The sequence below is a fragment of the Lutjanus erythropterus genome, chromosome 3 (assembly GCF_056507025.1).
Source record: "Lutjanus erythropterus isolate fLutEry1 chromosome 3, fLutEry1.hap2, whole genome shotgun sequence".
In the NCBI taxonomy this organism is placed as follows: Eukaryota; Metazoa; Chordata; class Actinopteri; order Lutjaniformes; family Lutjanidae; genus Lutjanus; species Lutjanus erythropterus.
In genome coordinates, this window is record NC_139319.1 from 3,408,378 (window position 1) to 3,433,720 (window position 25,343).

At 39.1% G+C, this 25,343-nt stretch overlaps 1 protein-coding gene across 3 annotated transcripts; it reads left to right on the forward strand.

Annotated features, from left to right (window-relative positions):
* The first annotated feature begins 1,933 nt into the window (after nucleotides 1-1,933).
* Nucleotides 1,934-23,532, forward strand: sp2 (sp2 transcription factor). Of its 3 annotated transcripts, none has more exons than XM_084714697.1 (8): nucleotides 1,934-2,056; nucleotides 7,613-7,689; nucleotides 10,723-11,475; nucleotides 13,666-13,884; nucleotides 14,119-14,413; nucleotides 15,277-15,454; nucleotides 16,778-16,971; nucleotides 19,015-23,532. In XM_084714697.1, the coding sequence occupies exons 1-8, from the start codon at nucleotides 2,050-2,052 to the stop codon at nucleotides 19,113-19,115; spliced, it is 1,824 nt and encodes a 607-aa protein (XP_084570823.1). In that variant the 5' UTR covers nucleotides 1,934-2,049; the 3' UTR covers nucleotides 19,116-23,532. The 3 variants fall into 3 exon arrangements, with proteins under 3 accessions (XP_084570823.1, XP_084570822.1, XP_084570824.1); XM_084714696.1 differs by having other exon boundaries at nucleotides 1,984-2,056; nucleotides 7,519-7,689; XM_084714698.1 differs by lacking the exon at nucleotides 1,934-2,056 and adding an exon at nucleotides 2,066-2,149.
* Nucleotides 23,533-25,343: the final 1,811 nt, after the last annotated feature.

Consider the following 25,343-nt stretch of genomic DNA (forward strand, 5'->3'; position numbering starts at 1 on the left):
ATTGTACATTTGTTTGCTATGATAGGATAAACAATGCTTCACACTCAAGCCAATCAGAGGCAGAGTAGGTCATGCCCTCACCATCCTGGGAAAAAAAAACTGCATCTGGTCCAGACAAAGTCAGATAGCTGCACGGTTAACTGAGCTAACTGGAGCTACAGTTAGCATCAAGTAAAGCTAACTGTCCATTAGGAAACTTTAAGCATTGGAGGGAAAACCAGAAAACATTTTCTCTTTAAAATATGATCAAAAGGATTTTAAACTGTTGTTTAAATGCTGCATTGATTTTTTTTTGTCCACATTTGGGCAGAAGAACTCTAAAACAAGCTAAAAACACATAACTGCCTGTTGCAGATCCAGCAGACACAGAGCAACTGATGTTTTGGGAATGAGACTCAACAATCAACGATCTGACCAACCGGTCACCCATCATGGGCTGGACTTTTCTCTTTCTATTTTCTCTCAGGCCACCTGAATTACACTCTGCTTATATTTAATTATTGTTGTTATTATGGAACTTTTCCTCAATGACACCCAAAATAAAGTTGCTACCCCAGCTTTAAGTGCAGAATCTGAGTATTGAATTTGTGAACCATTAAACCAAAGCAAATCGCTTAAAGGAGCTAAAAAGGTAAATAAAAGTTGCTGCTAGTTGACTCATACCCCATTAGGGGTCACCAAAGCTTCACAGGAAGTTGCGAGACCTTCATGATTTTATGGGGTGTTAGAACACTTTTCACAAATATACAGTAGGCCCAGAACTCATCATTTCATACATTTCTAAAAAAAAAATAAAATTGTCTAAGATATAAACCAACCCTAATATAAACATGACATAATAAATGAATTTAAAACAACCCAGATAAATAACAAAGAGAAGTGTGTGGGTAACTTGATATCATCTATTTATTCCAGGACATGACCACAGAAACCTTTCTTAACTGTCTTATTTTTTTCAATTCAAATATTTTCTTTGTCCTCATCTTACCAATATATGTAAAGCTTTAAGCTTTGTAAGGGTAACTTGGTTCTGAGAATGAAAAAAAAAAAAAAAAAAAATTAATACCATCAAAGCACTGTAATTAAGTAGTTTTTTTGGGGGTACTTGTACTTTTATTTATTTATTTTTTTGGTTTGTTTGTTTGTTTGTTCACAGTATAAAATGATTCTTACATTTGCCAACTCTAAAAATACATTGCCCAGCTACCCCCCCCCCCCCCCCCCTTTTAACCAAAAATGTCTCTTTTGATTGTAAAGTTTACAGACCCCTGCTCTAAACTAAAGACTGGAACTGTATCCACCACTGGATTAGCTGTTATTACATAAGGATGGAGCCAAATACTGGGTCAAAGAGCCTTTCAGGTCAAACTACAGCCTTTTGTGCAGCTTGTATTGAACAACAATAGCATTCAATAGACAACAGTCTGCATGCCGAACATGTTTGAGCCAGGTGCCCCTAACAACCAGGTGAGTCTATGTTTAACTACACAGTCATTAACACGTGAAGAACCATAACGCCCATATTGTATTATGATGTGTTCACGGTCGGAGCTCTAAAATAAATAAATAATCCGTTTACACGGACTTAGCGCGGTCTGTGTCATCACACACAACAGACTGCTCCTCATACCGAAACATGGGACAATTTAAACAGGTCACACACCAGTGACTCAAAGCTCATTGATCAACACGGTTGTCATTCTACTTTTGACCGAACTGCCCCTCAATTCTCACATTGGTCGTTAGGGACGTCAGTGAAACCGTATTCCTGCTGTTATAGGGCCCGAGCTACTTCGAGGTTTACCCTTCGGAAACGCCCCCTCCGAGCGCAATCTCGACACCCCATTGGACGAACCGTCATCCATCGACCGACGTACAAAAACCTCACACCGCGATTGGCTCAGTTGAGTTTCAATCACATAGACACCTCGAGATGATTGGTCGGCGCGGCTGCCGCTCAACCGTCCATTGTTCGTGGATTGGTGCAGCAGCGCGGGCGGATTCCTCCATGGGCTCGGTCTTCAAGGCTCGCGGAGAGCGAATGTCGTCATGAGCGGTGGGTAGGAATTAAAACATTGGTGTTTATATTACATTCTACTTTGTAAAACATTATATTTGTATTGAACAGAAAAGCACTGGACATTATGTGGTACGAATAAGTCTGTTTTAGCGAGACTCGCGCAGTTGTGTGAATCAAAATAAGCAATGCACTTCCGGAAAGGGCTGCCTTTTTCTGTAACGTTATCAAAGAGAGTTTGACTTGCTAGCTACGCGTCAGCTAGCCAGATATGCTAGTGTAAGCTATGTCGCTGCTCCTTTACTTGTTTTTTTTCCAAATTGTGGCTGTGCATTTCCCACACCCATCCTTACCACACTAAAATACAGACTTATTTAGATGGTGCAAGTAACGGTCCTATCGTAATTGGTGTTATTTGTAAGAACTAAGCTGCACACGGAGCAAATCAGCTTAAGCTAGCTGCTAGCCACTTCACTCTGCCCCGGTTATTCGGTGTTGCTAGTTAGCTAGCTTGTTAGCTAGCTGGTTGCCCAAATCAATCCGTACAGTATGTGTTTGATGGCGGCGCTATTTTGAGGCCGCACTGTTTTTTTCCCCCTGTGTGTGTATTACTGGCAGGGCTTAAAGACACACTCCTATAACTTGTGGTGGTAGTGAAATTTCTACAGCAGTGTTCATTGTTGTGAAGCTCTCTGCTTAGTTGGTGCAGCAGCTCTGCAATCACTCATCCACGTTGGTATATCCAAAATGCATCTTGGCCAGGAGAGATTAGTGGTTGAGCAGGCTGGGATATCCCCGTATGAAAGTTTCTTTGGTTTGACAGTGAAGTTAACACACCATGATCCTCAGCTGAATTTATAATACTTTACAGTGGTGGAAGAAGTATTAAGATCCTCTGGTGAGAATACTTTTACTAAAAGTAAAAGTCCTACATTCAATACCTGACTTAAATAAAAGCATGCAAGTATTATTGGCAAAATGTACTCAAAGTATAAGTAAAACACACATTGTGCAGTACAGTGGTTCCTGTCAGTGTTTTACTATTGTATCTGAATTTCTTGGATTAATTAAACTGCTGCATTAAAGGTCCAGTGTGTAAGACTTATGGAGATTTATTAGCAGAATATCACAGAAATGGAATATGATATTAATTAATATGTAGGGCTGCAACTAATGTTTATTTTCATAGTTGTTTAATCAATCGATTATTTTCTTGATTGTTTGTTTTGAAATGTCAAACTGGTGAAAACGTTTGATCTGAAATGTCTTGTTTTATCTGAAACCCAAAGATATTGAGTTTACTGCCAGAGAGGAGTTAATAAACCAAAAATAGTCAAATTTAAGAAGCTGAAATCAGAGAATTTAGATTTTTTCCCCCCTAAAAAATTGCTCAAACCAATTAATCAGTTATCAAAATAGTTGGCGATTAATTTAGTAATCCATTAATCTTTGCATCCCTATTAATATGTTTTCATAAGTCTATAATTATATGAAAATAAAAATTGTGTTTTTGTTGCCTTAGAATGAGCCCTTCATATCTACAGAGGGGGTGTGTAGCACCACTGTGTTTTTACCAAAGGGATAAACCAAACATTAGCTCTAGATATGGTCTTTTGTGAATTTCGCAGTCACTGTAGGTTCTCCAAAGGGTTCTCAAAGTCCAGACTATGGTTCGGATGCTGACTGAACGACAATCCAGCCCATACCTCCTGTTATAAATCTAATAGGTTATGAATTTTGCTATCTTAATTTTCTTTTGACCATAAACTGTTAGTGACAAATAACATGGTTAAGGCTCTCTGTGAGCCTTAAATACCCATTGTAGCTGGACATTGTTTACAGCGATCCTGTCTACAGATACATGTTAATGTTAATGTGACTTATTTCCCTATTGCTGACATCATTGTCATGGCAACATAAACTGCCAGACAGAATATTTTGTGTCGTTGCTACCAAGTTCATGTGTTAACTTTACTCTGGAGAATTTTACCATCAGCTACTAAGTTGCCTTTTCACCCACGTGTGTTGACTATTTGGCTGTCTTGAACTTGAATGTATGCTGCTTAAAAGTTATACGTGAATTGATTAAATGTTATAGCCAATCGTTTTGGACCTCTCACCTTGAATAAAAATCAGATGGGGACCTTTGAGTGATAAGTTTGAGAGCCCCTGTAAAATACACCAGGAAGAGGAGAGTGAGATGACATGTCTGCAATCTGCAAATTCGCTGTTTGACAACACTAAATCCTACACACTGGTCCGTTGATGTGTATGTTGCACTTCACTGCTGTAGATATTTAAGGTAGAGCTAATTTTAATTGCTTTATATTCTGTTGGGTAGTTTAATCTACAGCGTTGCATCAGCTTTGTACGATCCCTGTCCTGTGAAAACCACAGAACTTTTCAGCTGTGTGATGATTCATTTTACACCTGATCTAAGATTTTTTTTGAATAGTGTATTAAGCTTGCATGATAAGTAATAATACTGGACAGGAAGATAGTAATAATAAAAAAAGCAATAAAAAACAATTAATTAGACTAAAAAGTAGCTAGAAGTGGCTAAAATATTTGCCTCTGAGATGTATTGGAGTAGAAGTATAAAATTGCATAAATTGGAACTACTCAAGTACAAGTACTTTGAAATAGTACTTAAGTACAGCACTTGAGTAAATGTACCTAGTTACATTCTGCTGCTGATACTTTTCACATGATGAGGCAGGCAGCTCTCACAGAGGAAACAGTTCCTGTTTGCTGTTCAGCAGCTACAACACAGAGTTTGAGTTTATTTTCTGTCAGGCTAAAGTTCAGTGTTGACAAAGTAGGCGGCCGAATGAGGCAGTAATTGTTGTGGGTCAGAGTCTTTTGTGTTTTGGACAACTTCCTCATAACAAACAACAACATGTCTGTTGAATGACCCTCTGTATATTGCTCAGTCTTACTAAAAAAACATCATATGTTTGCACTATTTAAGAATTTATGATATGTTATATGGAGGAAAATGATGATGTTGCTTTTTATTATTTTATGTATTAATTCAAAATAACACTTATGGTCCGAAATATGTTATTTTCAGGTAAATCTTTTTTATTCCTGTAGTAGACAGCATTTTTTCGTTCAGATTGTCAAAAGAGCCTTTGAGGTAGAGCTGCAACAATAATTCGATTAATAGATTAGTTGTCAGTTATTGAATTATTCAGCTACTTTTATTTTTTCTAAGCGAGAAATCATTTTGAGTCTTTTTTTAAGGAAAAAAGCCCAAATTCTCCGATTTCAACTTCTTAAATATGAATATTTCCTGATTTGATATGGTTAGCTTGTGGACAAAACAAAACATTTGAGGACGTCACGTTTGGCTTTTGGAGACAGTGATCAGCATTTTAAAACTTTTGAGGATTCTGGAAATCCACTCAGAACAGCTTGAAAGTGTTGCTCTTGCATCTTATTTTTCAGAAAACAACAGCAGTGGCAAATGCTTGCAGTGTGACTCAGATTTAGTTTTAATACTTTACTTTGGAGGCATGAACTGGCTTACTTTAGCAGTACACTCATGAAAACAGCATCTCTTGCAGTTATGAGCAGCTCTATGGTGAATCAGTTCTTTCCCAGCAGCCTGTGCACTTCTCAGTACTATTGCTGCTGGCCAGAACAGCACTCTGTGGCTGTCATGTGGTTACGTGTCACCTGCTGTTTGATTTTAAGTGTGTGCCTGCTGACGTTCCTTGAGCTCAACTGATACACTCAAATACTGCAAATATTAATAATTCTGTTGGTTTTACACCTTTATGAATGGTGACAGATGTTGATTCGAATACCCTCCAAGCACTACTGCAGCATGAAACCACAAATTAAAGCAGACGCAGGCTGTCTACCTTTAAATGGTTGTATTCTGTCTACAAACTGTATTGCAGTTTAGACAATAATGACCAGTGGGAGAGGTCGCTCAATACAAATCAGGAGTGTACCACTTTACCCAGAGCAATTCAGTTTGACAATAACAGCCTCAACCTATTTTGGCAATTAGGCAGCAGCATTGCCTGGTGGTACACAAGATTTACCCTGCTCTTAAACTACTGGGCAGCCTGCCCTAAATGTACTTATGCTGACTGTCTTAACATAAATATAATATAATCTGCTCGATAAATTTAGCCTTTTCCTCATGCAGTGTTTTAGACCGCAGTCCAACAATGAATTTCTTTGCTTCGAGAACGTCTGAATCATCGCCAGTGGCTCGATATTTGTTTGTCCAATATGTTTGTGTTTGCACTTTTCAACGGCCAAACATAACAGCTGCCATGGCCAGTTAGCTAACATCATGAAAACCACCTTACTTTATTATGTCAATCATTTTACATGAGTTATTGCAGAAGATCCAAGATCCTGCACATGAGATTGTACACAAAATAGTTTTTATTATAACCAGAAAGACATACATGAAGTCAATAGATTTATTACATTTAAATAGCGTGTAACACACCCCACACAACTATCAGTTATAGCATGAAAATTAACTTGTAAAAAGTAGAGATATTTGCAGTAGATTATCCTTCACAGTGGTTGTTAGTTACTGCCCTTTTATTTTTAGCAGTTACTGTTGAATTATAATGCAGCTGAAACTAGAGGTACAACAAAATTATTAAACTAATTGCTGACTATTTGATAATTGTATTTAAATAAAACATTCTCTGAATTCAGCTTCTCAGATGTGAATATTTTCTGGTTTCTTTACTCCTCTGACAGTAAATTGAATGTGTTTGTGTTGTGGTAAAAATAAGACATTTTTGGATGCTTCCTTGGGCTGATTAACATTTTCACATTTTTTTTTACATTTTATGGACCAAACAAGGAATCGATTAATCAAGAAATTAACCGACAGAATAATGGAAATAATTGTTAGCTAAACTGCAACTTCATAATGTTTACATTAGCTTAATAAAGAAGAAAAGAAATAAAACATTAAAGTAGTGAAACAGAAAACCTGTTTTAAACAACTTTCAGGTGTCTTTAAGTTGATTTTCCCTGTTTAATTATAATGAATATGTGCCACTCACTGGGAAAATACATTTAAAAATATTAAAATAACATGGTAAGCTGTTGACAATGGTTAGCAGTAGGGCTGCAACAAAAAAAAATCATTTACTCTACAAGAGGTCAGAAAATTGTGAAAAAATGCTCGTCACAGTTTTGAAGAGCCAAAAGTGAGCAATTAATTTTCTTTCATTTGACTAATCGAAAGCTAATCAATTAATCAACTAATTGTTGCAGCTGTGGCTATCTGTGACTTGTAAATAGGATTAAAACTTAAGTATGATCCTTTAATGGTCCTACTGTAAGATTTACTGACACTCCACATGTGATGAAGATTAATATGTTGACATGTAAATATTTGCAACTGAATACACTACTTAGTGTAATCAAGGACCTAATTTGTTTGACTGATGGTGTTAAGTGATCATGTGGTGATTACTTTGCTTGTCTTTCTGAGATTTGTGTCCGTTTTGCAGGAATATCCCGTGATGTCCTTGAACAACGTACCCACTGAAAATAGATGCCTCAGTCAGCCTGAGTCTGACTCTGCTGTGTCTGTGTGTTTTCCAGAACAACAGGACAGTATGGCCACCACTGTTGCTGTCAGTCCCAGTGAATACCTTCAGCCTTCCACCGCTTCCACACAAGTGAGTAACGGCCAGATGTCGTGTCCCGCTGATGCCTGCTCTCTGGTTGCACTGTTGCTCTCTGCTGAGGTCTCATTACCTCTATTAACCCATGATGCATTCATGTGGCTGCACACTGGAGGCACATTTATGCACCGAGCGACTCCTTAATGAACCACTATTTGTTTAAGCATTTTATGCATCGAGTGTGATCTGATATAGTGAGGCAGCCCTATAACAAGCTTAGTTTTTTAACAGCTCACTGCTGTGAGACTAAATATCTGAGAATTGAAGTGCAGTTTTAATAATCCAAGGTCTCAGGGCTATGTTTAGCTTTCACTGAAGATGCAGATGAAAACTACAAAAGCCAGTAGACAGCTCTTTGAGCTTAGAATAAATTGTTTCACAAGACTAAATATCATCTGGCATTTTGTTTAATGGAATATTGTGTTTGAAATTTGTGTTTTCATCTTAAAGGGCCAATGTGTAAGATTAATTGGGATTTATTGACAGAATATGGCAGAGATGGAATATAACATTCATAAGCACATTTTCATTATTGTATAATCATGTGGAAATAAGAATTGTTGTGTTTTTGCTATCTTAGAATGAGTGATTTATATCTACAGAGGACGTGGGTCCTCTTCAGCGTCCTCCATGTTGTACCGCCATATTTCTTCAGTGGTCCACAACAGACAAATCAAACACCGTTTTGCGTTGTGCACAAGTTTTGCAACCATTGTAGGTTCTCAGACACGCTCGGAAGGGGAGCGTTAGACAAGGTGTTTGTAGATGCCACTAAATCCTACACACTGGTCCTTAAATGCCAATTTAAAATAAATATCAATTTGTCAAGATTATTCGGTTTTTCCTAGCAGGGTTCAATGCTAATGTTTTTTTGTTGTTGTTGTTTCAGAAAACTACTTGCCCAGAGTTAACTTTTACTTGCCCCTGTACACATTGGCTTATTTATTAGCATTTATCAAATAACAACAATGACTAAAGTTAATTGTCTATGGCTCCAGCATCTATACAATATCCCAGGATGTCTCTGGATGCTTGGTCATTATATCCACTTAGGAAATTCTCCACTTACAGTCCAATAGTCATTAAATATCGACACATTTTTGCATTGTGAGATACATCAACATCAGAGGTTTCGGTCTAAAGTATTGTGATTCTTGATGCACTATGTCAGTATCATCCAGTTGTAAACATGATCAGTAGGGGGATGAAAATTTGCACATCTTAGTAGTGTGATATTTTGTGTAATATGGGAGGTAGTTTAGAAAATATGTCCACAGCTTATCAAAAACCCTGTCATTGCTCTTCAAAATAGAGCTCAGACGCTCCATCTGCAAAACATCTGCTTATAGTTGGATTTCTCTGCATAATCCATTGAAATAAAATGCATGTCTTTGCTGACAGAAGCAGCTCATTCAGTAGTTTTCTTCAGGACACTTGTCAAAGAGATGATTTATTAACAATTTATAGAGGATCGTTTTAAATGCAACGTATGTACGACCCAAGCTCTGTCTTGCACTTGACACAGGGGAGAGAAATCCTACACCACGTGCTCGACACTGTTTATAATTCTCGGTTTGTAGTTGAAGCCTTACGTGTTTGTCTACACCTCGTTGTTTATTTTAGCCTCTTATCTCTCCCTGTCCGACCTCTGTCACGCCTCGGTCACACCACTTGACTTTCATATTCATCTGATTGCTGTATCATGCACACAAGACAACTTTCTGTCTTGTAATCAGGAATGTTTGGTGATGATGTACTGGTTTGCACACTACATGACTAATCAGCGACAGGGAGGTCACACATTACAAGATCGTTCATCTGAGTAGTCCCTGTCTGGTCTCCAGTTTTTGTCATGAAAACAAACGCAGGAAGTCGAGTTATTGATTCTGAAACGTCAGTGTGTTTCTGGTCGAGTTAGTTTGAATTACTTTATAATAGACTTAGCACAATACCAGAAATTTTAACCTTGATACAATACTAGTATAAAAAAAACACTTGTTACTGGCACAAAAAATATGTTTTTTGTTTTTTAAATGAATCTGCAGACAGTGCTGGAACAGAAAAAAAAACAATGAACACTATCTGGTTTTGCTGCAAGACAAATTTCAGGCAGGACAATAAAAACTGAACTGAACTGAGGTCTTGAATCAGCACTTAAATATTTTTTTAATAGCTCTGGTACTTCTGATTCCATAATTATATTGATGTATTGCTATTTCTGACAGGCATAATTTATAACTTCTACTACTATAACTAGCCCTATACCTACTTTTTGCTCATTTTTTGTGTCTGGTCTTTTCTGGCCTTTTCTGGCTGACTCCTCTCCTCCCTCTGCCAGTGTCTGCTCCTATGATTGGCTTTCATTGGCTGTAGCTTGTTGCATGGCTCCCCAACACATCCCACGACCAGATATTTCACATGTAGCCACTGAGTGCTTTTGTCAGTGAGCTCCAAAGACCGTTGGCGAGTGGAAATTGGGGCTATAATCCTGTACTTTGAACTAGGGAATTCACGATTACTGTATTTTAGTAATCATTAACTACTCTGAAAAGTTGTTGACTAGTTTGCAGGAGTTGCATCATATCATTTTCACCTATTAACAATGATCAATGCTTATCAGAAGGTTTTCAAATACCATTAGTAAAGCTTTAACTAATATACATAGGATCAACCTTGGGGTAGGTGAAATAGAGCTCTTGATTGGCTCTAAGAGGCTGTTTGCAAATGATTGGACTAAACCCCAGCAAGCTTGTCTCAGCTGGAGAAGCTGTTTGACTGCAGTAACAACATGACTCTTTGCTTCTCTAAATACCTTTAATTCTCATTATTTAACATGGCTGACTACAGCTGAATGATTGGTCTACATACAGCAACCACTTGTGGTTTTGATAGCTGACCATTCGACCGGTCTGTGAAACCCAGAGTGTGAACTGGGCACTAATGGATATGGATGTTTCTCCTCAGACTGTTTTTATTGCAGACTGTGCGTGTGTTGTATCTGAGCTGTAACTGTGTTTCTCTCTCCAGGACACCCAGCCCTCTCCTCTGGCCCTCCTGGCTGCCACCTGTAGTAAAATCGGCCCTCCTGCTGCTCAGGCTCCTGTCACCTCTCCTCCAGCGCAGCCTCAGCCTCGCAGGCTCCTCCCAATAAAGCCGGCTCCAATCGCCCCCGCTCCGCCCAAAAACCTGGGTTTCCTTTCAGCCAAGGGCAATGTGCTTCTCCCTGCTGGCCTGGGCTCCACGACGCCTGGCAGTCCCATCGTGCTCACCATCCAGCAGAGCCCGGCCCGCACCAACACCTCGGCCCCGGCCAACATCCAGTACCAGGTGGTGCCGCAGATCCAGGGTGCCCAGACTATCCAGGTGATGCCACAGGGAGGTCAGATTCAGCTCATACCGGGCACTAACCAGGCCATCATCACCACTCCCATGACCGTACCGGCCCCCGCGGCCGCCGCCACTCCGGTCACGCCGCAGAAGACTGTAGCCATCAAACCCTCCCCCAAGTTACGCAAGCCAAATAACTCTGCTGCGAACGTGGTGCAGCTACCCAGCGGGCTCACGCTGCCGCTCAATGTGGCGACCGGAGAGGTGGGCGGGACTCAGATCATCACAGAGACGGCAGCTGCCCCTCCCACTCCAGGAAAGGGACGACGAGGGAGGAAGAAGAAAGCGGTTCTGGCTGCTCAGCCTCCGCCTCCTGCTCCACCACAGGCTGCCTCCCCTCCCCCAGAGCAGATGGAGACCATCCTGATAGAAGCTGGCGACAACATCATTCAGGTACATCTGGCTGCTGCTGCTGCTGCTTTAACATGTTTGCAGTGAACTCTGCGAGGTTTCTGGAGCTGCAGTGACAGGTGACTGCTGTTTTAAGATACAGCAGATAACTTGTGTGGTTATACAAACACAAGTTTCATTCCTGACCTTGGGAACACATACAGTCTCTGTGACAAAAGCATCTCAACTCAAGGTTCACTTACTTGCAAGAGAATGTGAATTCAGCAGGGATTGAAGCTGTGTTTTGTTCAGGGACGATATGGAGTATTAACAATCGAGGAGACTGAAAACTGATATTTGGAACTGATAGACATTTGCGGTAAAAATTTAAATCTAAGTCTCAAAATAACCCTTTTCTGCTATTTTATCCTCCTACCCCACTACATTTTAGGGACATTCGTCTCCACTCACCTACATTATTTGATTACTTTAGTTAGTTACTTTGCAGTTTCAGATTGTACAATATACAAATCAGCTGTTATGAATGAATTCTGAATAGATTGAGCTACCTGGCAATATATAAATTAGCCTAATCAACAATCAAATAGTGCTGTGGGTGAGACGCTGCGCAGGACTATAGAGAAGATTACAGACAGGAAGCTGCGTCAGAGCCTCATTTTCCATTTGATTTATTTTATTAGGCGTCATATAAAAAACTCTGATTCTGATTATTGTCGAAGTGCTGTATATCTGATAATTGGCAGACCCACAGAACGGTAAAATGTTGATGGAGCTAATCTGCTACAGTTTGACTTAACAAATCTGTGAGATTTAGTTAAAAATGCAGGAAAAAGCTATTAATTGAACCCTGAATTTAGAATTTTTGCTCTCGCTAACTTTTAGACTTTAGATTGTTATACTTGTCAGTTAATATGTTTTCACTTGGGAAATTAATTAATTATTTGACTAAATCAGACTATTTAATTGTCTGAATTCACATCCTGAGTCAAGTTGACTTGATTCTGTCATCACAGAGTAAGTAACATAATTTTACATTAATAAAGAATAAATGATAAAAGGTGTTGCTTCTAAACACAACTTTGTGACTTTGGTTCACTCTCACTGCTTCATCAGTGTTGTTTCCAGCTGCATGGTTCAATGTTATGAGTTTTTTTCCCCACTTCTTCAGAAACCTACCCGCCAAAAGTCATTTTTTCAGTTGCCCCTATAAGAATTGTTTTATTTATAGTGTGCCATCAAAATGATGAAGAATAGATGAAACACAAGACAAAGTTCTGGGCTAAAACAGCAAAGCACCCTGGCTCGTATCAGTGAGTGTGACAGTTGATAAGGTGGCAAAAAGTTCTTTGATGGAGAATTTTCTAACTCCAAAAATTCTGAAAATTGGCAACAATATAAGTCTAAGGTGTTTGGTTTAAAAAATATTAGGGGTGGACAATACCACAAAATTTGGTTTAACTCTGACACCAGCTCAAGATTTAATGTCTTTTCTTTTTTTTTACTTACTTACTGGTCGGGCAAGTCGGTCAAAAATGTATTTGCCAAAGTCAATTTTTACTTGACCCTATATTTTTTTTTAAATTAGCAGTTATCAAATAACAACAAGGACTAAAGTCATCATTGTGTTTAATCGAGGGCTGCAATGTCTATAAAATGTCACAAAATTGTGAAAAATGTCCATGCGAGTATCTCAGAGTCCACAGTCTTGTCTTTAAATGTCTTGTTTTGTTGTTGCTGCAGCTGTAATGTAAAAAAAGCTCTAAAAAAATCACTATGCATCCTGCCCAGAACCAAACAGCAAACTGAACATAGTGAAGCATTCAGCAGCCAAAGAGAAAAATACTTTTCCTCAGGAGTTGAGCAAAACGGAGCTAAAAGGGGAGTGAATAAAGGACATGCATCATGTATGATATCTATATGTTATTACTGTTTTGTCGTGTTGTATTTACAGTTTGTTCTGCTGCCCTCAAGTGGCCAAAACATCCATTATTGTTGGTTTCATGAAAAGTGAGCTTACTAATTTGTGGTGTTTTAGTGCCCCGGTGTTGATGGTCCCATAACAGAACTATTACAGGGTTCAGTGCATCCTTACAGACCTCCTGTACATCAGCAGCCTCGAGCCCAACACACTGACTTCCTTTCTCCCTTGTTTGTGGTCACTCCACTCCAGATGTGGTCGCTGATTCATACCTGAACACCACAGAATAACACCTCTCGTCTCTGCATTTGCAGGCAGGCAACAACCTACTGATCGTACAGAGTCCCGGGCAGCCAGCTGTGGTGCAGCAGGTCCAGCTGGTCCAGCCCAAACAGGAGTCTCAGGTGGTTCAGATCCCTCAGCAGGCATTGAAGGTGGTGCAGGCCGCCTCCGCCACGTTACCGCCCGTCCCACAGAGACAGTCAGCTCCCTCGAGCCTGCAGGTCACTCAGACAGAACCAACACCAACGCAGGTACCCATTTAGACATACTGTCATTTCCACACTACTGTTCACGACTTGATTTTCTTATCTGTCAATGTTTAATGCGTACAAAATATTTCCTTTAGTTTTATTTTGCATTTTCTATCTGCAGGATAACGGTTAGAATTTTCAGGGAATGCAGGGTCAGAAATGAGCCTTTCATCACACTGTGCAGCCCAGTTTAAATGAAACTTCAGACATCCATTTGGCATTTTCTTCCCTCAGATCCTCTTCAAAACAGCGCTGGGCGAGTGGCAGTCCATTCACCTCCAGGATTCGGTCTCCACGACAACGACCCCCACCACTTCAGTCGCCACCACCACCACCTCGCCAGCGGCCGGCACCAAGAGGACGCTGGCGGGGGGACGGAAGGAACGGACGCTGGCAAAAATTGCCCCGGCGGGTGGGATGATAGCGTTGAATACGTCGCAGCTCTCGTCGGCAGCTCAGGCGGTGCAGACGATCAGCATCAACGGGGTCCAAGTTCAGGGAGTTCCTGTCACCATCACCAACGCAGGGGGTGAGTCCATGTCAGCTGTCGACAGCAAGAGAGACGCAGGATTGCAAAGCACAAAGTTAAGAAGCAAAGTCACAGAATCACTTGATTTTCTGTGGAAAAATTAATCAAACAAACTATATTCATAGTCCCTTTCAAGTGGTTTACAAGCAATTCAGAAAATATAAGATGTTAGAAATAAAGAGATTAATGCACACCAAAACATCCCAAAAAACATAAAAAATGGCTGATATATAAATTCTGTCACTAAGCGTCTCTCTGTGGAAATGAGTCGTAGTTGTGTTTGGCACTGGAGACAAAGGAGCGAGAACAGTGCTCATTTTTTAAAAGATTTTGAGATGTAATTGTATATACTTACTGTTTTTTTAATCATTTAAATTTGGCATGGTGGTTAATAACACGTTTCTGTGGTGTCAGAAGCTCTGAACACACATTTATTGTTGCTTTATGTGATTTTTAATAACTCATTTTGTGCTCCTGTGATCAGTATATAGAACTGAAAGTTCAAAAAAGGATAATATTGAGTTACTGCCCGGCCTGATGGCAAAGTCAGCAGAAAATATCCACCGTGAAGATTAGATGATTAAAGATATTTTGAACAGTCAACAGTTTAAAAATGGAAAAGCAGATTCTCCCTCTTAATCAGCTCTCAGAGATAAAATCTCCTTCTGTTTTAGAGCATCAACTCTTTGCTTTCATGTGTCTATTGCATTATGTTAATGTTTCCATTAATCACTCATTAGAATTTCACCCCACTTTGACTCATGGCAGTCAGCTGGCACTCTAATTAGATTTTCAGAGGAACTTGGCCGCCCCGGCAGGAGCCCTGCTGTGTCGCTGACGGTGTGTCTGTCTCTGTTTATCAGGCCAGCAGCACCTCACGGTCCAGACGATGCAGGGCGGAGGGCTCCAGCTGGCGGCGACGCAGGGCCAGCCGGCCATCCAGGTAGACCAGACCCTCACCCTGGAGCTGCCCGGCCAGCCGGGAGAGAAGAAACGACGTATGGCCTGCACCTGTCCCAACTGTAAAGACGCAGACAAGAGGTGAGTGTCTCAAGAGGTGGACAAATTTGTGCCAGTATTACCCAGGATTCACTGGCGACTGTGCAGGGTGAAAAGAGACTGGAACAGATTTTGAATTGTAAGAGTGTAAGGGATTATTACCAACTGGTAATGGGTTTCAGGGACAGATTATCACTCTGTTGCTGAAATCACAAATTAGTTACCTGCTCTTAGAGATTTTAAGAACTTTTTGTAATAAATAAAAGCCTTTTTTCAGTGTCAGATAGAAACATACGGCTGTTAGCGCTGACAGAATAAATGGCAAGTCTTTGTAGATACAGTAGGTACTTTAAAAAAAAAGTTTCTGCCTCTGAAAATCAATTTTATTTGAGCAAACAACATTTTGACACGGGACAATTTCACACAGGGCAGGAATTTCACTGGGGCCATAAAAACCATGGCTGCTGTGAACCCTCAGTGTGGCCTTATGTCCCTCAAAAAATTAGATGCCCTAAGGCCATGGTGGCCTTGATGCCCCGCCCTCACTGCCCCAGATGATTTTGATGTTTTCTCTTCCCTTTTTTCCTGCCTCTTTCCTGGCAACATGTTTTTTAAGACACAAGTTTTTTTTGTTGAGATCCTGGTTGGGAAATATCAAGTGAAACACCGCACAAATAACAAGCAGTGAGTTTGACTTCTAGCCTGTGATAAACTGCTGGAAAACCATCTGGTTATTTATCGATACAGTTTGATAGATTAGCGAATGAATAAGACAAGAAATTCAACATGTAATGCCACACATTGCTTGTATGTTGCTGCATTAACATAGCTGACCCAGTTGCATAAAAAGTGTAATGTGCTTAATGAGTATTATAGGTTAGTCCCTCTGACTCTCCACCTTCAAATGAGTCCAGTGACTCTCCCGAGTCCCAGGCTAAGTGTCTATGAACATCTGACTCAGGAGTTTGTATAAATATTGGTAATCTGTAAATAATAATGGATAATTTTCTTAAAATAAACTATTTTTTAAATATATTTAGACCTGATTCAGATAAAATTAATTCTTTTCATTCATTTCAAATAAAACCATCCTTAACCATTAAGTTAAATTGACTCCTTCTGTGGACTTAAAAGTCATTGTTTTATTTTATGGCCCTGCTTCCCCTGCATTTGGCCTTCATGCTCTCAAAAACACAAAAAACCCAAGTGGCCTTGCCCCTAAAGTGATGAAACTCCAGGCCTTGGTTCATACCTGTAATATTGATGCAACATGAAATGCTGTCAGCTGCTTTACTTTTGAATACTCAGTTCTCTAATGAAAACTGTTCATCTCACTCTATATGTTTGCGTGTGCACGCGCTGCAGGCCCGGTGAGGTTGGGAAGAGGAAGCACATCTGCCACGTCCCCGGCTGCGAGAAGACGTTCAGGAAAACGTCGCTGCTCAGAGCACACGTCCGGCTGCACACTGGCGAACGGCCCTTCGTCTGCAACTGGGTCTTCTGTGGGAAACGTTTCACACGCAGTGACGAGCTGCAGAGGCACGCCAGGACGCACACAGGTCTGTCTGCTCAACACATACATGAACACACACACACACACACACACACACACACACACACACACACACACACACACACACACACACACACACACACACACACACACACAATGGTGTGCATGTGGAGTTTCATTCCAAAACGCTCAACCTAAAGCAAGATGGGTAGGTAGGTAGGTAATAAGACTAGGTAAGGTAGAAACTACAAATTGACAGAATCAGGAAAAAATATGAAGGATCAGGAAATAAAGTCGGATCGGTGATGAGAAATACAGCATTATTAATGTTTGACTTTCTACTCTGTGTGTTTGTATGGGCACATTTGTTGCAGGGCTTGACAATGTGGTTGGAATTATGATAATATTAAGGATTTTTTCAGTATTGAGACGTATCAGGAAGTGGCAAAAAGTCAAGTTCACATGTCCATAACCTAAATTTCAACCAGAAAATTTCAATTAGAGTCGAATCGATTAATCAGCCCATGTTATTGAGGCTATACCAAAATATCTAGGTGTTATATTTTGGCCGTTAATGAAGTAACTTTGGGAGACAAATGCCAAAGACATGCTTTAGTTTTAAAAAAAAACAGACACTAAGAACTGTTAGTGATGTCCACAAATGAGTTGTGAAGTAGCACTAACATTAAGATGCTGGTTGTAATGTTAGCTCCTTGTTTAGTTAGCATAAGAGTAGCAGCAGTCAGATGTCAAACGTTATGTTTGTAGCCCTGACATGATGCTGCTTGACAACTGGATGTGGATGTACAGACGATACGATACGATACGATACGATACGATACGATACGATATGATATGATACAATACGAAGCCCCAGCATCACCAAACAGTCGTGGGGCTTCAGGAAGTTGTAAAAGTGAGTATTATTTTATTGATAACATGTTTTAGATGGTGTGGGTGATGGCCAAGTAATGTAATCAGTACATGCCTGATCACTGTGTAACATTGGTACCTTGAGTCACGCTGCAAGCCTAGCAGAGTTCTCACAATACCAAAATTTTAAACTTCAGTACAGTAATTGTATAAAAAACAATGCACAATGTCTCTTTCTATACCAGTACAAAAGAAAAAAGCCCTAGTCAGAAAAAATAGGATCAATTGTCTCTTTTTCAAATGAACAACCTGCTCATTGTGTTGATTCAGAAAAAGTCACTGAACACTCTGATTTTGCTGCATTCCAAATCTCAAGCAGGACTGAACTGAACCGGGGTTTTGAACGGGCACTCAGATCATTTTTTCAATAGCTTTGGTAGTTTCAAAACTATAAATAATGGAGACAATAGCGTGTGCATTACAGTGTGCCTTTGTGTGTTTTTGAAGGAGCCTTGCGTTTTTGATTTTTTTTTTACTGAGACTGTTTGACCCATGCAATGAGCCCCTCACCTCTTCAAGAATGACTATAAATAATGGACTTTCTAACTTTTTAAAGATGTGGTATTGAACAAGTATTGAATTATCTGTACTTTTGAAAACCCTAAAGACTAGTGTTGACTTTAAAAAAAAACTGTATTGGTCGTGCTTTTTTTGTTTAAAGGTTGAAGAAAAACACACGGTGCTTAAATAAAGACAAAAAAGAGAGCTGGGGTGTGTGTGTGCAACTGCAGTCAAAGTCCAGCAAGTACAAGAACAGTTTGAACACCCAGATCACTTCAGAACGCTCTTTTAAATTTATTTTCAGAGTGCAATTAACAAGGCGGCACGCTGAAAAAAGCACAGTCAGAACCTCTGAGCATTTACTCCTCTGAGGTGAATACACAAACTGAGGGAATGAAATAAAAATAGTATTCTGGTCTGCTTGTACTTGCAAACAACTGGCTTGAAATTATTCCGTTAAAGTACAGAAATTTGTAAAACTTGAAAGCGTAATTATGATAATACTGATTTATTGCCCAGCACTCAGTCAAAGCCTTAGTAAATATTTATAGTTTTTGAAAAAAAAATTATTGTTTGCCCGTTTGGAATATTCTCCCCCATTATATTTGGCATTAAAAACTTAACCCCGTCACTTTCTTTTTGTGTCCCCACACAGGAGACAAGCGCTTCGAGTGCAGCCAGTGTCAGAAACGCTTCATGAGGAGTGACCACCTGACGAAGCATTACAAGACTCACATAAACACCAAGAACCTGTGAGCTGCCTGTATACCGAGCGTATACACGGACTGAAACTCTCTTAAACTGAAGACTGTATTAGAGGAAGGAGGGGCAGAGGAGACGACACTGAGGGAGTGTCTGTGACTTATCCCACCGTGGGAAATACTCCAAAAAAAAAAACAAACGTCCCCCCGCATCCCCTCTCACTCCTCTAGGACACTGTAGCGTGGTGTACAAAGAAATCCTTCCTGGTGGACTTCAAACTGATCCAGCAGATTTATTAATAATAGTTTATCATTGTTTTTTTTTCTCCCTGGTCTGAGCAGAGGCCAGAACCAGCTCCAACTGAACGTGTAAGATGACGAGATGGCGAGGCTTCAGACGCTTAACTCTGCTAGCTTATTTATGACTCGCTCCGGGGGAAGAACGTACGCAGAATTATTCAGACGCCGATACCAAGACCACAGGACTCCAGTCACAGTTTTATTTTTTGTTTTTCTTTCCCCAGAATCCTGCTTGTTTTCTTTTTATTTTTGCTTGTGGAGCTCCCACAAATTGGCTGCCAGAAAAGCAAAAAAACATTCAACACCATGTTTTGTAAATTTAACAGAAATTTGTTTTACCTCACTGGAATGGTAATTTAGTTTAAGCTGTTTGTGTTTCAGCAGGAGTTTCTGCTGATTTAAATCCTGTTTTCCCCTAAAAGTTGGGAACCATTACATCAAAACTTTGAAAACCTGTAGAAGTTTACATTGGCTATTTTTAAAGTGTGGATATGCATACTATTATAATATTAATAATGATAATAAACTATTTATAACATTTTTCCATACAATTGTTACAAATTGATTTACAGAGTAGGTATGTAGAAAAACAGACCAAATGAGACTCAAAGTTAAAAAACAGGAGGCCTAAAAATTTATATCAGAAATACAAAGAGGATGTTTAAAAAAAAAAAAGAACATTTTAGTTTGCTTTGAGGGAACTGATCAGGCTGGCCTGAGCTCTTTCAGCAGAGCGGTCCAAGTCCTGGCACCTCTGATGGCAAAGTCTTCGACGCGGCCACTCGGCTGCCAAGACGTCAGAACAAAACGGCAGCACATCAGGCCCGGAAGGAGCTTAATGTGCGGTTCAGGGCCAGAAGTCACTGTGCCTTACAAGTTGTCATTGAAATCAATGTCCAAACAAACGGCCAAAAAGTGAGAAGCTGCTGAAATTTCTTGGTGAAGATCCTGACTCCCGCTGGAAAACAGACATAAAGTCATCTAAATAAAGCAACATGACGGTATGGACAAATTACAGGGTCAGGAAACGTTTGCCAAAACTGAGAGAAGCAAGACTGAACATCTTTTATAGTTAAAACACATTTGAATTGTGTGACACTCAAAATTAAAGCTTAATAAAGTTTCAGATCAGGGTGGAAAAATTAACTTTTTTTGTCCAGTGAACAAATGGCTAACAAATGTTCACCAGCCATTCATCAAACCACTGTTGTCTGTGTTGTTTGGCTGGTGAGTGAAACAAATCTACCAGCCACCTGCACCTGGTCTGTGGCTGGTGCTGATTTTGTTCTCCAATTCAAATATTGTGTCTGGTTGATGGAGTTTTGTGGGCAGCAACAACATTATCAAGAGTTGTTATCAAGGAAATTTGGACTTTCTGAAACACCATTAACGAGACTCGTTTTAAGTGGTTCATCAAATCCTCAAGCTTATTGTCTGTTACTCATACTTTCTGTCAAATTGGAGAATAATAGAGGACCCGGGTGTGAGCCTTGTGGAACACCAGGTCTGAGTTCAGCTTCGACAAAACACTTAATTAAGCGGAAATGATCATGCGGTGACCACTTTGTTGCGTTATGCACTCCGCACTGCCTTTTTAAAATGCCACGTCGCTGCTGACCTCTGACACGCCCACCACATGAGAGAAAATGTACCTCAAAAACATTTTGAGCAGCCTTGTTGCATGGCAAAAAAGGGGCACACCGTTTCCGAATTGAACGGGCCCCAGATGAGAGCATTTAAATTCGATCCACCCCACCAAAGTGATGAAGCAGTAAGTTGTGATCAGTCATGTCAAAGGCTGTGAACTGGTGAATGTTGCATCTATCAGCTGCAGGGACGACGTCGTTAATGACTTCTCAGATGATCGGAGGATTTAAATACATGACTGAAATTCTTCAGAAATGTTCATTAAAGATGTGTTAAATAACTCAAAAATCAAAAACAGAAGTAATTCATGGGAGTAAGTATTCATAGTTTCATTTGTTTATCACTGAGTTTCATAGATGTTTGTGTCTGACTGTAACAAAAACCTGTTCAAGCAGTTTGGTCGCACATGAACCCGTGTATACTACCTAAAAAAAAAAAATCCTCTGCCTTTACAGAAACGGCTGCAAAAACTTTCTGGAGAATGTCTCTATTTCCTGTGTTGTCAAGGGCGACGGGGCTGATTTGATCACCCTGAAACAAATCCGAGTTTTTGAAAGAAAAAAGGTCACAGAGGTCTCTTGAGTCTCCAAGGATTTAATTCCGTGATAAAAGAGTCGATAAACCCGCTCACACCCCTCTTTTCCCTCTGAGAACCAAACCAGGTCGCTACAATAGTTGGTTATCCATGTTGGGTACCACGACAGGTACGCTTACGTCCAGGGCTGGGTATCGAACATAAATGCTTTTTTTTTTTGGTCCTGACTGGTACTGAAATATGTGTTTAGCACAGAAGCTGTCAAGAGTTTGCATTGAATGTTTGGCCGCCTTCATACTCTTTACTCATTTCTTCATCCTGATTTTTAGATTTTCTAGTTTTTGATACGTTTTCTGTTAAAGTAAAGTTCTAATAATATCATTATAATTTAATTTTAACACCAACTTCTCCTTTTTACTGAAAAAGTTTCAATAAAAATATGTTTATAGTTCTGAAAGTAGGGTGTTAAAAAAAAAAGTGAATGTTTGGTACTTGTACCAAACGATACCCAGCCCTAATTACACTTTGTGTACTAATAAATAATAACTAAATTCCAGGGTAACTCTGCTGTTCTGCTTTACTTACAGTATCATTTTGATTTGATGATTTGTAGCCTATGCATTGCTGTATATATATATGTGATCAGATTTACAATTATTTGGCCTGACTTGACAATCATGTCTCGAGAGGAAAAAAGAAAAACTTTCTCAGGCCTTTGATCTGTTACTTTCTACATGATTTTTTTTCCAGCTATGTGATAGCTTTAATTCTGAATTAACACTTGAGAGCTTTTGTTGATATACAGATGACCAGCAGTAGGCTTACTGTACAGTATTCACACAAGTTACTTTTAATATCTTTTGCTTTACAGGAAACATACTGTTGCTCATGATCGTTTTTTGATATAATGAAGATGTTTATCTCACAGGTCATCAGTCAGTTTGAAGTCTGACCTTGTACGGGAGTTCCTTTCGTTTTAAAGAAATACACCGACTTATTGTCAAATGAGCTTTTTGGTCAAGTTTGCGCGGTGCCATCGGACGGCAGGCAGCTGCTTCACCTCCGTGTTGAGTTTTGATACTGTGACAAACACGTTTAAAGGACGGCGCTGCCTCGCTAAAAATCATCCAACAGCAACTTCTTCTCTGTACGCAGCAGAGAAATTTGACCAAAAAGCTTGAGTCAGATTTTTTTTTTTTTTAAAGCACTTTGAACCAGTTTTCCTCACAGTGCTTCACAGGGGCGACAGATAACGTAAAGCTTTGGTGGCCAATATTTGGTGTATTTTTTCGAGAATGTGTCTGAAGACATGCGATGCCATTGGGATGGATAAGACAGAGCCTGCTCATATTTATGTTTGTATTTCATGTCTGAATATGTAAATACAGTGTGTGTCTAGTAGACACAGTAAATGTAGGATATTAGCAAACAGAAGTTAAGCTGCCTAGTGTTGTGGCTGGCGTGGCCCGCCCTGAAGGAAGTGGACTTTGTACAGTGTGTAAGGAATAAAATATAATGTGACATTGTATAGCTTCATTCCTGCTTTGTATAAGACTTCTAGATCTTTTTTCTATTGAATTAAAGATGCCTTAGACAGCTGCACCCAGTATTTAAAGATGTTTTTCTGTCTAATTCCAGGTAACAACATTTGTAAAAAAAATCCTTTTGTGTTTTTAACTTATGTTACATGCTAATGTAATGTGCACTGATTTAAAATCCCAGGTTCCAAAATTTGTAAATTTAATCTTGATTGTAATTAAATATAATGAGATTTTCCAAATTAAGACATTTCTATTGCTTGGTTTCTGTGACTTACATGCTTCTCCTTCTCCAAGCCCTATATGTCCTATAATGTTCTGCAGCCAGTTGTTGTGTTTATCAGGAGAACCCAGAGAACCAGCAGTTTATTTTATAACTTGTGTAAAGGTGCTAAAACATAAAGTTTGCTCCTTTTCTACAGTCACCCCCGTCAATAAAGAACTTAAACTGACTGCTGTTTCATTTATTTTTTCCAGCTCCCATCTTTGTAATTAAGTAATTTAGTCCCATTTTGTGTTTTTTGTAAATATTTTTGTAAACATCAGGGAGAGATCTAGTTGGCCAGTTTAAGTTATTAAAAAAGAGCAGTTCACACTACTTTGTAAAGAAATAAATTGACAATGTTATGAAATTATAGCAAAATATGATACCAAAAAAAGTCACATGTCAGTAAAAAATGCCTCTCAATTTAGTTTACTGTAAAAAGTGGCCACTTGTCCACAGGTCATATATAAACTAAAAGAATAAGACGACAAACTGCATCACCAGGAATGTCAGCTTTACTTTAGTATACATGTCCATCAATCAGTAGAGACGTCATGGTAAATGTTATGGTCAAGTATTGTTTGTAGTTTTAGTAGCTAACTACACAAGTAATTTAACTACTTGAATCATGCAAATATGAGTGTAGTTAAACAACAAGTAATCTAGTGCAAAATGTGGTTAAACTAATAATTTTCTTATCTCTCCATTCCCCAACACCAAATGTAGAAAATTTAATTATTTATTTCAGTCAGTTTGCAAGGTAAGAATTATCAGTAGCCCAAAAAGAAATCACATCATAAAAGACCACGTTTTTATGAAGTTAATATTGATGATTTTTTAAACCTGTCAGCCTTCTGGGGTAAATTATGGCAATTACAGGTCAACAGAAATATAATTTCTGTTTTTGCAGTACAGTAACATTAACATTTAAAAGAGTTTTGATGAAACAATGCAATACAAACCATATTTTCAAACATAAGTGCTCATTTTAAATGTTAATCCAAACTTCTCAACTGTTGAAAATCACTTTAAATCAAACTGGATATTACTTTAAATAAAACTATTACTTCTTCTTTGTTCATAAAAATATTCTGAATGGGACATTTATTTTGAAAAGCTTGCGGCGTGCGTCATCAGGAAGCGACGGGAGTATTTCCTGCTAGCCAGATGAAAGCCGGTAATATTTGAATATTTCTTATCTAAATTATATGGCATTAATGATGTTTGGAGTTATATTTATCAGTCGTCAGCGTTGTATTTACATGATATCTATGTTAGCATGACAGAACCGTTTAAACAGGCCAAACAGTTTGATGTTTGGCTAAGCTAAGCTAGTTAGCTAGCCTCATTTGTTTACATTAGTACATTCAGCAGGTTACTTACAGTCAGGAAACCCCCTGGTATCTGCGACTGTGGTTTTTAACACGGGTTTCTTCTTGTTTTTTCTGTTCTGTTAGCGGTTAGAGGTCGGTCCTAAAACACATTTATGATGGAAACGAATACAAGTAACTAACTGAGGTATGATAAGCTTGTTGTCCAAGTTTGTCTTCTTCTTGAAAATGTTGAATATTAAAGGTCTTTTGCGTTTGCAGAACATCCATTTTTGTTAGCAAAACTCTCAAAAAAGTATTAGACAAACAGAAGGAGAGTATGGGAAAGATTTTCTTGTTAGTCATATCCACTACATGAGAAAGTAGAGGATTATATCTCAGGTTTAAATGAAAAAGAGAAACTTTCTGTACTTTTATATTTATGGTGCAAAACTTCTTGTTGTGTCAGGTTTTCCTTGTGTTAACTTAAGTATAACAAGTGAAGTTTTCAGGCACCTTTAAAGGAACAGTTAGACCTTGTTATGATCAATAATGTTTAGGAACTACTTTCTTTCTACAGCAGAATCTATGCATCCTTTCTACCTGAAAGAAAGTAGTAGTGTTAGTAGTATTTTTTATTTTTTATATCATCTTTTAAAACACAGTTTACAAAGTGCTTTACACCAAA

Coding starts and splice junctions, on each gene's coding strand:
- sp2 (XM_084714696.1), top strand. CDS start 7,531: ATGTCCTTGAACAACGTACCCACTGAAAATAGATGCCTCAGTCAGCCT. Junction 7,690..10,722: donor CTTCCACCGCTTCCACACAA/GTGAGTAACGGC, acceptor TTCTCTCTCCAG/GACACCCAGCCCTCTCCTCT. Junction 15,455..16,777: donor TGTAAAGACGCAGACAAGAG/GTGAGTGTCTCA, acceptor CACGCGCTGCAG/GCCCGGTGAGGTTGGGAAGA.